This window comes from Narcine bancroftii, chromosome 5, assembly GCF_036971445.1.
Source record: "Narcine bancroftii isolate sNarBan1 chromosome 5, sNarBan1.hap1, whole genome shotgun sequence".
NCBI classification, from domain to species: Eukaryota; Metazoa; Chordata; class Chondrichthyes; order Torpediniformes; family Narcinidae; genus Narcine; species Narcine bancroftii.
The window spans coordinates 193,498,364-193,511,073 of NC_091473.1; the positions used below are offsets into that span (position 1 = coordinate 193,498,364).

The 12,710-nt window shown below is 45.0% G+C and overlaps 1 protein-coding gene across 7 annotated transcripts in view; it reads right to left on the bottom strand.

Annotated features, from left to right (window-relative positions):
- Positions 1-12,710, bottom strand: part of LOC138764489 (threonine--tRNA ligase 1, cytoplasmic-like) — a 179,605-nt gene that overhangs the window by 135,782 nt on the left and 31,113 nt on the right. For 5 of the 7 annotated variants that reach the window (XM_069940478.1, XM_069940484.1, XM_069940480.1 and 2 more), the window contains exons 1-2: positions 9,218-9,321; positions 4,873-4,953 (exon numbers count right to left, since the gene is read on the bottom strand). In XM_069940478.1, the coding sequence (XP_069796579.1) occupies positions 4,873-4,953; positions 9,218-9,298 (162 nt within the window). In that variant the 5' untranslated portion in view covers positions 9,299-9,321. Of the gene's footprint in view, positions 1-4,872; positions 4,954-9,217; positions 9,322-12,710 lie in introns of those variants that run through there. The other 2 variants (XM_069940482.1, XM_069940483.1) reach the window with 2 other exon arrangements.

Sequence of the window (12,710 nt, forward strand, 5' to 3'; positions counted from 1 at the left end):
TATGTTGTACCAATTTTTCGTCCCATTTATATAATATGTGTTCAGGTATCTTTTCCCCTATTTTATCTAATTCTAGTCTCGTCCAGTCTGGTTTTTCCCTTGTTTGATAAAAATCTGATAGGTACCTTAATTGTGCGGCTCTATAATAATTTTTGAAGTTTGGCAATTGTAAGCCTCCTTGTTTATACCATTCTGTTAATTTATCTAGTGCTATCCTTGGTTTCCCCCCTCTCCATAAAAATCTCCTTATTATTTTCTTTAACTCTTTGAAGAATTTTTCTGTCAGTTGTATTGGCAATGCCTGAAATAAGTATAGTATCCTTGGAAAAATGTTCATTTTAATACAGTTTATCCTTCCTATCAGTGTTAGTGGTAGCTCTTTCCAATGCTCTAAATCGTCCTGTAATTTTTTCATTAGTGGATTGTAATTGAGTTTATATAATTGGCCTAGATTTTTGTTTATTTTCACACCTAGGTATCTTATTGCCTGCATTTGCCATCTGAATGGGGATTCCTCCTTAAATTTTGAGAAATCCGCGTTATTCATAGGCATTGCTTCACTTTTATTTACGTTTATCTTGTATCCCGACACTTCTCCATATTCCTTCAATTTCTTATATAATTCTTTTATTGATAGTTCTGGTTCTGTTAAGTACACTATCACATCATCCGCAAATAGACTGATTTTATATTCCCTGTCTTTTATTTTTATTCCTTTTATATTATTATCTATTCTTATCGATTCTGCTAGTGGTTCTATAGCTAGCGCAAACAATAATGGTGATAGTGGGCATCCCTGCCGCGTTGACCTGCTTAAGTTAAATTGCTTTGATACATGTCCATTTACTGTCACTTTCGCTAACGGTCCCTTATATAATGCTTTAATCCAATTAATATACTTCTCTGGTAAACTGAATTTTTGCAATACTTTGAACAAGTAATTCCATTCTACTCTGTCGAAGGCCTTCTCTGCGTCTAAAGCAACTGCTACTGCCGGTGCTTTATTTCCTTCTACTGCATGAATTAAGTTAATAAATTTACAAATATTGTCTGTTGTGCGTCTTTTTTTGATAAATCCAGTTTGGTCTAAATTTACCATTTTCGGTACCTGTTCTGCTAATCTGTTTGCTAATAGTTTAGCTATTATCTTATAATCTGTGTTTAGCAGAGATATTGGTCTATATGACGCTGGTGAGAGTGGATCTTTCCCTTGTTTTAGTATCACTGTAATTATTGCTGTTTTATATGAATCTGGTAAGTTTTGTGTCTCATCAATCTGGTTGATTACATCCAGGAGGGGCGGTATTATTAGATCTTTAAATGTTTTGTAGAATTCTATTGGGAGTCCATCCTCTCCTGGTGTCTTATTATTTGGTAAATTTTTTATTATCTCTTGTATTTCTACTGTTCCAAATGGTTTTGTTAATTTATTTTGTTCCTCTATTTGTAGTTTTGGTAGTTCAATTTTAGTCAAAAATTCATCTATTTTCCCTTCTTTCCCTTCGTTTTCAGTTCGGTATAATTGTTCATAGAATTCTCTGAAGTTTTCCTTAATTTCTTTTGGATTATATGTAATTTGTTTGTCTTTTTTCCTTGTTGCCAATACCATTTTCTTAGTTTGCTCTATCTTAAGCTGCCATGCTAAGATTTTGTGTGTTTTTTCACCTAGTTCATAATATTTCTGTTTTGTCTTCATTATATTCTTCTCCACCTTATATGTTTGTAATGTTTCATATTTTATTTTTTTATCCGCAAATTCTCTTCTTTTGGTTGTATCTTCCTTTATTGCTAATTTTTTTTCTATGTTTATTATTTCCCTTTCCAACTGCTCTGTTTCCTGATTATAGTCCTTCTTCATCTTGGTTGCATAACTTATTATTTGTCCTCTAATGAATGCTTTCATTGCGTCCCATAGTATAAACTTATCTTCCACTGATTCCGTATTTACTTCAAAGTACATTTTTAATTGTTTTTCAATAAATTCTCTAAAATCCTGTCTTTTAAGTAGCATGGGGTTTAATCTCCATCTATACATTCTTGGAGGGATGTCCTCTAGCTTTACTGTCAGTATTAAGGGTGAATGGTCCGATCGCATTCTCGCTTTATATTCTGTTTTTCTTACTCTATCCTGCATACTAGCTGATAACAAAAATAGGTCTATTCTTGAGTATGTTTTATGTCTAGTCGAGTAGTATGAGTATTCCTTTTCTTTTGGGTTTTGTTTCCTCCATATGTCCACAAGTTTCATTTCTTGCATTGATTTAATTATAAATTTGGTTACTTTGTTCTTCCTGTTAATTTTTTTCCCCGTTTTATCCATATTTGGATCCAAATTCAGATTGAAATCCCCTCCTATTAGTATGTTCCCTTGCGTATTAGCTACCTTCAAAAAGATATCTTGCATAAACTTTTGATCTTCTTCGTTAGGTGAATATATGTTAAGTAGATTCCAAAGCTCCGAATATATCTGACATTTTATCATAACATATCTCCCTGCTGGATCTATTATTTCCTCTTCTATTTTAAATGGCACATTTTTGCTAATTAATATAGCCACTCCTCTTGCTTTTGACCTGCAAGAGGAGATAATAAGACAATTATACGATGCTGCTGTTACATGTCCTACCCAATCTCTCTTTAATTTCTTGTGCTCCAATTCAGTTAAGTGTATTTCTTGGACAAATGCTATATCTATTTTTTCCTTTTTCAGTAAATTTAGTAGTTTCTTCCTTTTAATTTGGTTATGTATTCCATTAATATTTAAAGTCATATAGTTCAGCGTAGCCATTTTATATTTTGTTTATCTTCTCTTTCCGTTTTTCCATCATTACCTTTCCTCCTTTTCCATTTCTGTTTTCTTATTTTCAACTCTTTACCAGACAACATTCCTACAACATCCAACATTTTCCTTATTCTCCTATTTCTATCTTCTTTATCCCCAATCTCCCCTTCCCCTCCTGAGTTGTCCTTTATCCCTTGTCGGACAACCACATCTCCCCTCTCCATTTGGATTTGCGAATCCACTCGCAAGCGTCAACTGATTTTGCAGTGACCGCTCTTTTCCCCCACCCAGCCCCCCCCAGAAAAGATTTCACTTTTCATGTGTCACAAAGGTCACTCTTTTAATTCCCTCCTTATTCTCTCTATTCCATTACCTTCCCTTATTAATTCTTGTCTATACTATCTATGTTTTCCTCTAATTACAGATACTTTCACGTATGCCCATTGTCTCTATTCACTCTTTTACCTCTTTACCCGCATACATATCAATCGTGATCATTTTTACCCTCATTACCCGTCTTCATCCCTCAGTCTATTTTTGTCTTTACCCACATACATATCAATCGTGATCATTTTTACTCTCATTACCCGTCCTCATCCCTCAGTCTATTTTTGTAATTGTTCTGCAAATTTTCGTGCTTCTTCTGGATCCGAGAACAGTCTGTTTTGTTGTCCTGGAATAAATATTTTCAATACCGCTGGATGCTTTAGTATAAATTTATATCCTTTCTTCCATAAAATCGCTTTTGCTGTATTGAACTCTTTTCTCTTCTTTAGGAGTTCAAAGCTTATATCTGGATAAATGAAGATTTTTTGCCCTTTATACTCCAGTGGTTTGTTGCCCTCTCTTACTTTTTCCATTGTTTTCTCCAGTACCTTTTCTCTTGTAGTATATCTTAGGAATTTTACTACAATAAATCTTGGTTTTTGTTGTGGTTGTGGTTTAGGGGCCAATGCTCTATGTGCCCTTTCTATTTCCATTTCTTGCTGTAGTTCTGGACATCCTAGGGCCTTAGGGATCCATTCTTTTATAAACTCCCTCATATTCTTGCCTTCTTCATCTTCCTTAAGGCCCACTATCTTTATGTTATTTCTTCTGTTATAATTTTCCATTATATCTATTTTTTGGGCTAGTAATTCTTGTGTCTCTTTAGTTTTTTTATTAGATTCCTCCAATTTCTTTTTTAAGTCTTCTACCTCCATTTCTGCTGCTACTGCCCGTTCTTCCATCTTGTCCATTTTTTTCCCCATTTCTGTTAAGGTCATATCCATTTTATTTATTTTCTTTTCTGTGTTGTTTATTCTTCTTCTTAAATCATTGAATTCCTGTGTTTGCCATTCTTTAAATGACTCCATGTATCCTCTAACAAGAGCAAGTATATCCTTTACCTTGCCTTTCCCTTTATCTATTTCACTGTATTCTTCCTCTTCTTCTTCCTCTGGGTTGGCCATCTGTTGTTTCTTTGATGCCCTTTCCTCCTCTTCTCTCTTGTTTCCATTGTCTTCTGTGGTCTCTTCTTGCTGCAGGTGTTCTGCAGCTGTCGTTGCCGGCTGTGGAGATCGACTCCCCAGCTGGTCCCCCCTCCCGTCGGTGTGTTTTTTTGCATGCGCGGTTGCGCACTTTTACTCGGCTCTGTGAGCCATTGTTGTAGTTCTTTTTCTACCGACCTGAGGTAGTGGGCTCCTCTCTCCACAGCGGGCCTCTTCGGACAGGTAAGGCCTTCACCTTTTTCCTCCGTTGTCTTCTCTTCTTTCCGTTGATTTTGATTTTTCTCCTTTTGTCTCCATCTTCTTTCCACCTTTATACTCACTTTTCTTTAACTTGTATTTCTGTGCCTTTGTATTTTCTCTTGTTTTTCCCGACTTTTCTGGAGAGGGCTGGAGTTCACCGTCCGGCCACTACTCCATCACGTGACTCCTCCTCCCTGCCACTATTTCTGATGCTTCCTTCTGAAATGGATGATGTTACATTTACCAGTGATAGACTCTGTCTACCAGCCCCCTTCCCACTCACTGAACCTATCCCTATCTCCCTGCGCGCTCTGCACCCTCGGCACAAGGTTTTCTTCCACTAATTTCTGCTCTACTCACGTGCAAGGCACCCCTGTCCTCTCTACGGCCTCTGCCAAGCTCACTGACGCTGTCAGTCGGAGTTGTTGTCTCAGCCGAACTCTGCCAACGCAAGAGAAGGAGGTCAAGTCCGACAGGGATTGAACACCTGGAGAAACTCAGCAGATCAAACAGTCAAACAGTACACTTTATATAGTAACGATACAAACAACTGGCACTGTAATAGCGTAATGCTGTGTACATTGATATTATGAGGGGTCTACCGAGAGCAAATGCACATAGACTTTCATCCCCAGAGATTAGGTGAGGTACAAACCAGAGGACTCGGGTGAAGGCCGGAGTCGATGCGAATCTGGTTGATCCATAACCAACATTTTGGGCTTGAGCCCTTCGTCGAGGCCTGGGAAAAATGTCGGTAGGCGCCCAGTCAGAATGGCGAGGGAGGGATAGGGGGAGGAGCACAGACCCAAAAGCAGGAGGTCCGGGGTGGAGAAGGGAGGGCACAGCAACAAGCAGGGGGAAGGGGCTGTCAATGGAGGGGGGGGTAGAGAGCAAGAGGGAGGGAGAACAGAGAGTAGGCTGGCAGAAATTGGAGAACTCAATGTTAATGCCATGCCACCAAAGTGTTTGGGCACCTTCTCTCATTTTACCATACCTTGAAGCCCAAAACACTGGTTATTTATCTTTGCTCCATAAAGTTCGCTGTTTGACCCACTGAGTTTCTCCAGCCTTGCGTCTTTACTTCAACCACAGTGCCTGCAGATTTTTGTGTTTTACCGCAGGGCAGTGGAAGCAGTGACGTCGAGTTGAAGGGCAAACCCCAAGGGGAAACATGCTGGAGTACTGGGAGAGAAAGAACACCAGGAGTGGGATGGATTCTTCAGCGACTGAGCCACGGCATGATTAGGCCCCGCAATAGTAGAGTTCCAGCAAGCTGCCCTCACAGGAACATTGATCTTTCACTATGTAATACTTTCCACCTTCTCACCTCACCCATACTTTACCAATTACTTACACAGCAAGTCACTTTCAGGTGCGTTCTCTGCCAAGAATGTGCCTGCAGAAGGGGATTCAGACCTGTGGAATGGTCGCTTGGGTGGTGGCAGCGCTGAAAGTGCAGTGCTGGCCACCTGAAAGGGACAGCTGCACAGGAGGCATCTTGGGACGTCAGCACTGGGGCGGCAGGGAGAGGGGCTGTCAGGCGCTCGCCAGCTGATTATCAGCCACTTTTAGGCGGTTGCATTCAGGTGCCGGGAGGGCGGGACCTCAGTGCTCCAGCGATTATGCCGCCCGGAGGAGGGTTACCAAGTGCGCCTCGCAGGCACCTCCTGCGCTTTCAGGTGGCCTCCCGAAAGCTGCATAGGGGTCAAATTTGCGGCTTTACCTCGGGGTATTTTGGCCACCTGAAAGTGCCTAGTGTTTAAACAACAACGAAGGAAGGCTTTTAAAGCATGAAATAACGTTTAATTCTCAACAAAAAAAAAAATCTGAATAAAATAAGGTAAATTTAACACCAAAAACTCAAAATTCTATTCAGAGGTTTTCCAAAAATCCCTAACTTTTTTCAACCCATGACATTAGTTCGGCTCCAAAAAAATTTCAGATTGTTTCGGATATCCTCATTAATCCAAAATTTTTCAGAGGTGAAGTGGCGTCACCTTGGCTTTGAAATTTTTCAGATAAATGAGGATTTTTGAAATCCTCAATTGCGCCAAAAAAAGTTTTCGGAGCCGAACAGACCCCCCAAAAAATTCTGGTAACTAAGGATTTTGGATAATCAGGGTTGTACTGTACATCACAGTAACAGGCCCTTTTGCGCCCATGAGACTCTGCCGCCTAATTACTCCCAATTAACCAACGCCCCGCTCCCATATGGAGGAAACCGGAGGCCCCAGGGAAAACCTATGCAGACACGGGGAGAATGTACAAAATCCTTACAGACAATGCGGGATACAAACCACTGGTGCTGTAATAGTGTTACGCTAACTGCGTACATCGATATCATGAGGGGTCTTTCTTTGGCTTGGCTTCGCGGACGAAGATTTATGGAGGGGGTAAAAAGTCCACGTCAGCTGCAGGCTCGTTTGTGGCTGACAAGTCCGATGCGGGACAGGCAGACACGATTGCAGCGGTTGCAAGGGAAAATTGGTTGGTTGGGGTTGGGTATTGGGTTTTTCCTCCTTTGCCTTTTGTCAGTGAGGTGGGCTCTGCGGTCTTCTTCAAAGGAGGTTGCTGCCCGCCAAACTGTGAGGCGCCAAGATGCACGGTTTGAGGCGTTATCAGCCCACTGGCGGTGGTCAATGTGGCAGGCACCAAGAGATTTCTTTAGGCAGTCCTTGTACCTTTTCTTTGGTGCACCTCTGTCACGGTGGCCAGTGGAGAGCTCGCCATATAACACGATCTTGGGAAGGCGATGGTCCTCCATTCTGGAGACGTGACCCATCCAGCGCAGCTGGATCTTCAGCAGCGTGGACTCGATGCTGTCGACTTCTGCCATCTCGAGTACTTCGACGTTAGGGATGAAAGCGCTCCAATGGATGTTGAGGATGGAGCGGAGACAACGCTGGTGGAAGCGTTCTAGGAGCCGTAGGTGGTGCCGGTAGAGGACCCATGATTCGGAGCCGAACAGGAGTGTGGGTATGACAACGGCTCTGTATACGCTTATCTTTGTGAGGTTTTTCAGTTGGTTGTTTTTCCAGACTCTTTTGTGTAGTCTTCCAAAGGCGCTATTTGCCTTGGCGAGTCTATCTCATTGTCGATCCTTGCATCTGATGAAATGGTGCAGCCGAGATAGGTAAACTGGTTGACTGTTTTGAGTTTTGTGTGCCCGATGGAGATGTGGGGGGGCTGGTCGTCATGGTGGGGAGCATGCAGGCTTTTGGTGCCAGAGATTAGATGAAGAGAGGTACAAACCAGAGGACTCAGGTTAAGGCCAGAGTCGGTGCGAACCTGGTTGATTGCAACGACCGTGGAGAAGTTTAGGGGGGACATTAGGGGAGACTTCTTCACACAGAGAGCGGTGGGAGTGTGGAACAAGCTGCCAGCTGAAGTGATGAAAGTGGGCTCAATGTCATGACAAGTTCATGACCATCATTTTGGACAATAACAACGAGGTGAAACAGCGTTTTCTGGTCCTCAGTGCAAAATAAAAAGACACTCAACCAGACATAACACACAAACAGGCACACAATATCCATGCAGGGCAAATACTGATATATACAGGTTGTGAACCCCTTATCCTAAAACTCAAAACAATCCAAAATCCTAATCTTTTTTCGTCCATGGTCCCATAAGGTGTTATGTCAGAGCATTCAGAAATCCCAATCAGAGAACAGGCCACAGTGGACGTAAGTAGTGCATTACACGTCGACTTCAGTTAATTTGTGCATATGTAAATATTTGTACTGTAATGTGAATGCACGTATCCTTACGACTGAGTGAATGATTTTTAAATGGTGTTCCAAAATCCGAAATCTGAAACACTTTTGGACCCAGGCATTTCGGATAAGGGGTACTCGACCTGTACAAATTAATATAGTTTCGCACAGAAGAGCATCTCGAAGGGTCAGTGTGAGCAGTTCCTTTGGTCACTCAGCGTTCTCACTGCCCGTGGGAAGAAGAGCCTGGTGGTACTGGGTCTGATACGTCTGTAACTCCTTCAGGATCATAAGAATTATTTTTCTTGAAATGTTCCCCCTCATTAAACTAACGTTCCCCCTCAACGCTTTCCCTTTTCCACAACTGTAGGAATCCCGCCAACTCCAGCCTCAACTCAAAACAGTGAAAACACAGCACTGGGGAAACTCAGCCGCTCAAACAGGGCTCTCTATGTTGTAAGGATAAAGATACAGATCCGACGTTGCGGCCGGTTTGTTAAGAATCATTTGTACAGCGACATGGACTTGGGTGCAAGTCAGTGAGAGGAGGCAGAATAATGGTCCAGCACAGACTTGAAGGGCCAAATGGCCTGTTTTCTGTGCTGCAATGGAGAAATTTGGATGGGAAGGGATATGGACTGGGTGCAGGTCAGTGGGAGGGCCAGCACGCACTAGAAGGGCTGAAGGGACCGTTTTCTATCCTGCAATCTACAAGTGTGGATGGGAGGGGTATGGACCAGGAGAAGGTCAGCGGGAGGAGGGCCAGCACGCACAAGAAGGGCCAAAAGGCCTGTTTTCAGCACTGCAAACTCCACATGTGGATGGGAGGGGGATGGACTGGGTGCAGGTCAGTGGGACGAGGGCCAGCACGCACAAGAAGGGCCAAAGGGTTATTTTCAGCGCTGTTCCGACGCTTGGGGAAATCGTTCAGATACGTTGTTTGCGGCGACTGAGCAGCGGGAAACGTTCACAGAGAGCGTGTTACAGACCGAACAGCTTCGCCCCCGGACCTCAACCACAGGAAAGGCTCGCAACCTCCTCGCACACAGGCTCCTCGCCGCCGCGGCCATGGCACTCGGCCCGCAGCGATTGGTTCGCTACGGCCACTGCGGCCCCGCCCCCACTCTCCCGATTGGTCGCTCTGCCCTTCTATCGCAGCTCGGAAGCTTCCGCTTTGCGTTGCGTGCGCCTGAAGGCGGAACAAGGGGCAGAGGTCACGTCCCTTGAAACCTGACGGCAACCCCCTCCTCCCCGGGACATGCACAGCCCTCATCCCGAACACAGCCCCCACCCCTTGCACAGCCCTCACCCCATGGCACAGCCCTCACCCCTTGCACAACCCTCACCCCTTGCACAGCCCACAACCCTCACCCCTGACACAACCCTTAACCCTAACACAGCCTTGCACAACCCTCAACCCATGCACAACCTTCACTCCTTTGCACAGCCCTCACCCTTTGCACAGCCCACACCCCTTGCACAGCCCTCACCCCTTGCACAGCCCTCACCCCTTGCACAGCCCTCACCCCTTGAACAGCCCTCACCCCTTGCACAGCCCTCACCCCATGCACAACCCCAATTATAGTCTGGTTCTCCTGCCAGGCCAGGAGCAGATCAGCTAGAAACACAGGCTTCAGAAACTCAACAGGTCAGACTGAGAACAACTTGCATGTAAAATACAAGTTTTTCTTAAAAAATACACTTTTCATAAATATCTGTATATTAATAATAACTAACCAAACTTATGTGAAATAAAACAAAAATTTTGAACAATAAACATTCTAGCCCCTCCCTCCCCCACCACTACCCCCTTCTCTTTAACACAAATATAGAGGAATATTGTGTCTTTCTGTCCACCGTTGGAGCTTACGATCTTTCTTCTTCTTTGGCTTGGCTTCGCGGACGAAGATTTATGGAGGGGGTAAAAGTCCACGTCAGCTGCAGGCTCGTTTGTGGCTGACAAGTCCGATGCGGGACAGACAGACACGATTGCAGCGGCTGCAGGGGAAAATTGGTTGGTTGGGGTTGGGTGTTGGGTTTTTCCTCCTTTGCCTTTTGTCAGTGAGGTGGGCTCTGCGGTCTTCTTCAAAGGAGGTTGCTGCCCGCCAAACTGTGAGGCGCCAAGATGCACGGTTTGAGGCGTTATCAGCCCACTGGCGGTGGTCAATGTGGCAGGCACCAAGAGATTTCTTTAGGCAGTCCTTGTACCTTTTCTTTGGTGCACCTCTGTCACGGTGGCCAGTGGAGAGCTCGCCATATAACACGATCTTGGGAAGGCGATGGTCCTCCATTCTGGAGACGTGACCCATCCAGCGCAGCTGGATCTTCAGCAGCGTGGACTCGATGCTGTCGACCTCTGCTATCTCGAGTACTTCGACGTTAGGGATGAAAGCGCTCCAATGGATGTTGAGGATGGAGCGGAGACAACGCTGGTGGAAGCGTTCTAGGAGCCGTAGGTGATGCCGGTAGAGGACCCATGATTCGGAGCCGAACAGGAGTGTGGGTATGACAACGGCTCTGTATACGCTTATCTTTGTGAGGTTTTTCAGTTGGTTGTTTTTCCAGACTCTTTTGTGTAGTCTTCCAAAGGCGCTATTTGCCTTGGCGAGTCTATCTCATTGTCGATCCTTGCATCTGATGAAATGGTGCAGCCGAGATAGGTAAACTGGTTGACCGTTTTGAGTTTTGTGTGCCCGATGGAGATGTGGGGGGGCTGGTAGTCATGGTGGGGAGCTGGCTGATGGAGGACCTCAGTTTTCTTCAGGCTGACTTCCAGGCCAAACATTTTGGCAGTTTCTGCAAAGCAGGACGTCAAGTGCTGAAGAGCTGGCTCTGAATGGGCAACTAAAGCGGCATCGTCTGCAAAGAGTAGTTCACGGACAAGTTTCTCTTGTGTCTTGGTGTGAGCTTGCAGGCGCCTCAGATTGAAGAGACTGCCATCCGTGCGGTACCAGATGTAAACAGCGTCTTCATTGTTGGGGTCTTTCATGGCTTGGTTCAGCATCATGCTGAAGAAGATTGAAAAGAGGGTTGGTGCGAGAACACAGCCTTGCTTCACGCCATTGTTAATGGAGAAGGGTTCAGAGAGCTCATTGCTGTATCTGACCCGACCTTGTTGGTTTTTGTGCAGTTGGATAATCATGTTGAGGAACTTTGGGGGACATCCGATGCGCTCTAGTATTTGCCAAAGCCCTTTCCTGCTCACAGTGTCGAAGGCTTTGGTGAGGGCAACAAAGGTGATGTAGAGTCCTTTGTTTTGTTCTCTGCACTTTTCTTGGAGCTGTCTGAGGGCAAAGACCATGTCAGTAGTTCCTCTGTTTGCGCGAAAGCCGCACTGTGATTCTGGGAGAATATTCTCGGCGACACTAGGTATTATTCTATTTAGTAGAATCCTAGCGAAGATTTTGCCTGCAATGGAGAGCAGCGTGATTCCCCTGTAGTTTGAGCAGTCTGATTTCTCGCCTTTGTTATTGTACAGGGTGATGATGGTGGCATCACGAAGATCCTGAGGCAGTTTTCCTTGGTCCCAACAAAGCTTGAAAAACTCATGCAGTTTGGCATGCAGAGTTTTTCCGCCAGCCTTCCAGACCTCTGGGGGGATTCCATCCATACCTGCTGCTTTGCCACTTTTCAGTTGTTCGATTGCCTTATATGTCTCATCCAGGGTGAGGACCTCATCCAGCTCTAGCCTTAGGGGCTGTTGAGGGAGCTGGAGCAGGGCGGAATCTTGGACTGAGCGGTTGACACTGAAAAGAGATTGGAAGTGTTCTGACCATCGGTCTACATTTTATTAAAAGAGGTGTAGTGGCCTATCTGACAAGAAATGACACTGGAGACAGTAGAGTCAGGAATCACTCCCTTTATTGTGCTTAACCACAGCTTTTATAGTTCCCTCTGCGCGTTTCACGCTGAGCCTTCTGGGATGCAGTAGTGACGTCACTCTCCAGCCTCGGGTGTCGGGTGCCATAAAAAGCGTGGGCTCTTATTCACGCGCTTTTCCTAATTGCTGGTGCCTGACCTGTAGCTGGAGGACTGGGACATCGTTGGAGGCGATGTACTCTGGTAATGGGCTTGCTAAACTGCTGTGGCTGTGCGCGATTCTGTTGTACGCGTGGGGCTCACACTACACCACCGCCCGCAGAATCGTGGTTGCCAGATGCAGGCCCCAGCTGGTAGTTCAGCCTGGGGCGTCCTCTGGGATGTTTCAGAGGTGGCGAGATCGGTCTTAAAAGGTCAGCGTGTGCCGGTTTCAGTTGTTCAATTGTGAACATAAACTCTTGGCCCCCTACGTCCAATGTAAATACCACACCTTCTTGCCTGATTACCCTAAAAGGCCCCTCATATGGGCATTGAAATGCTGAGCATTTCTGACCTTTTCTAACCATCACGAATTCTGCAGTCAGTAGGTCGTGTGGCACCTGAAGTTTGGAGCTCCTGTGAAAACCATGGGGTAGGGTTGTTTTGCCTTATTGCTACCTCTCA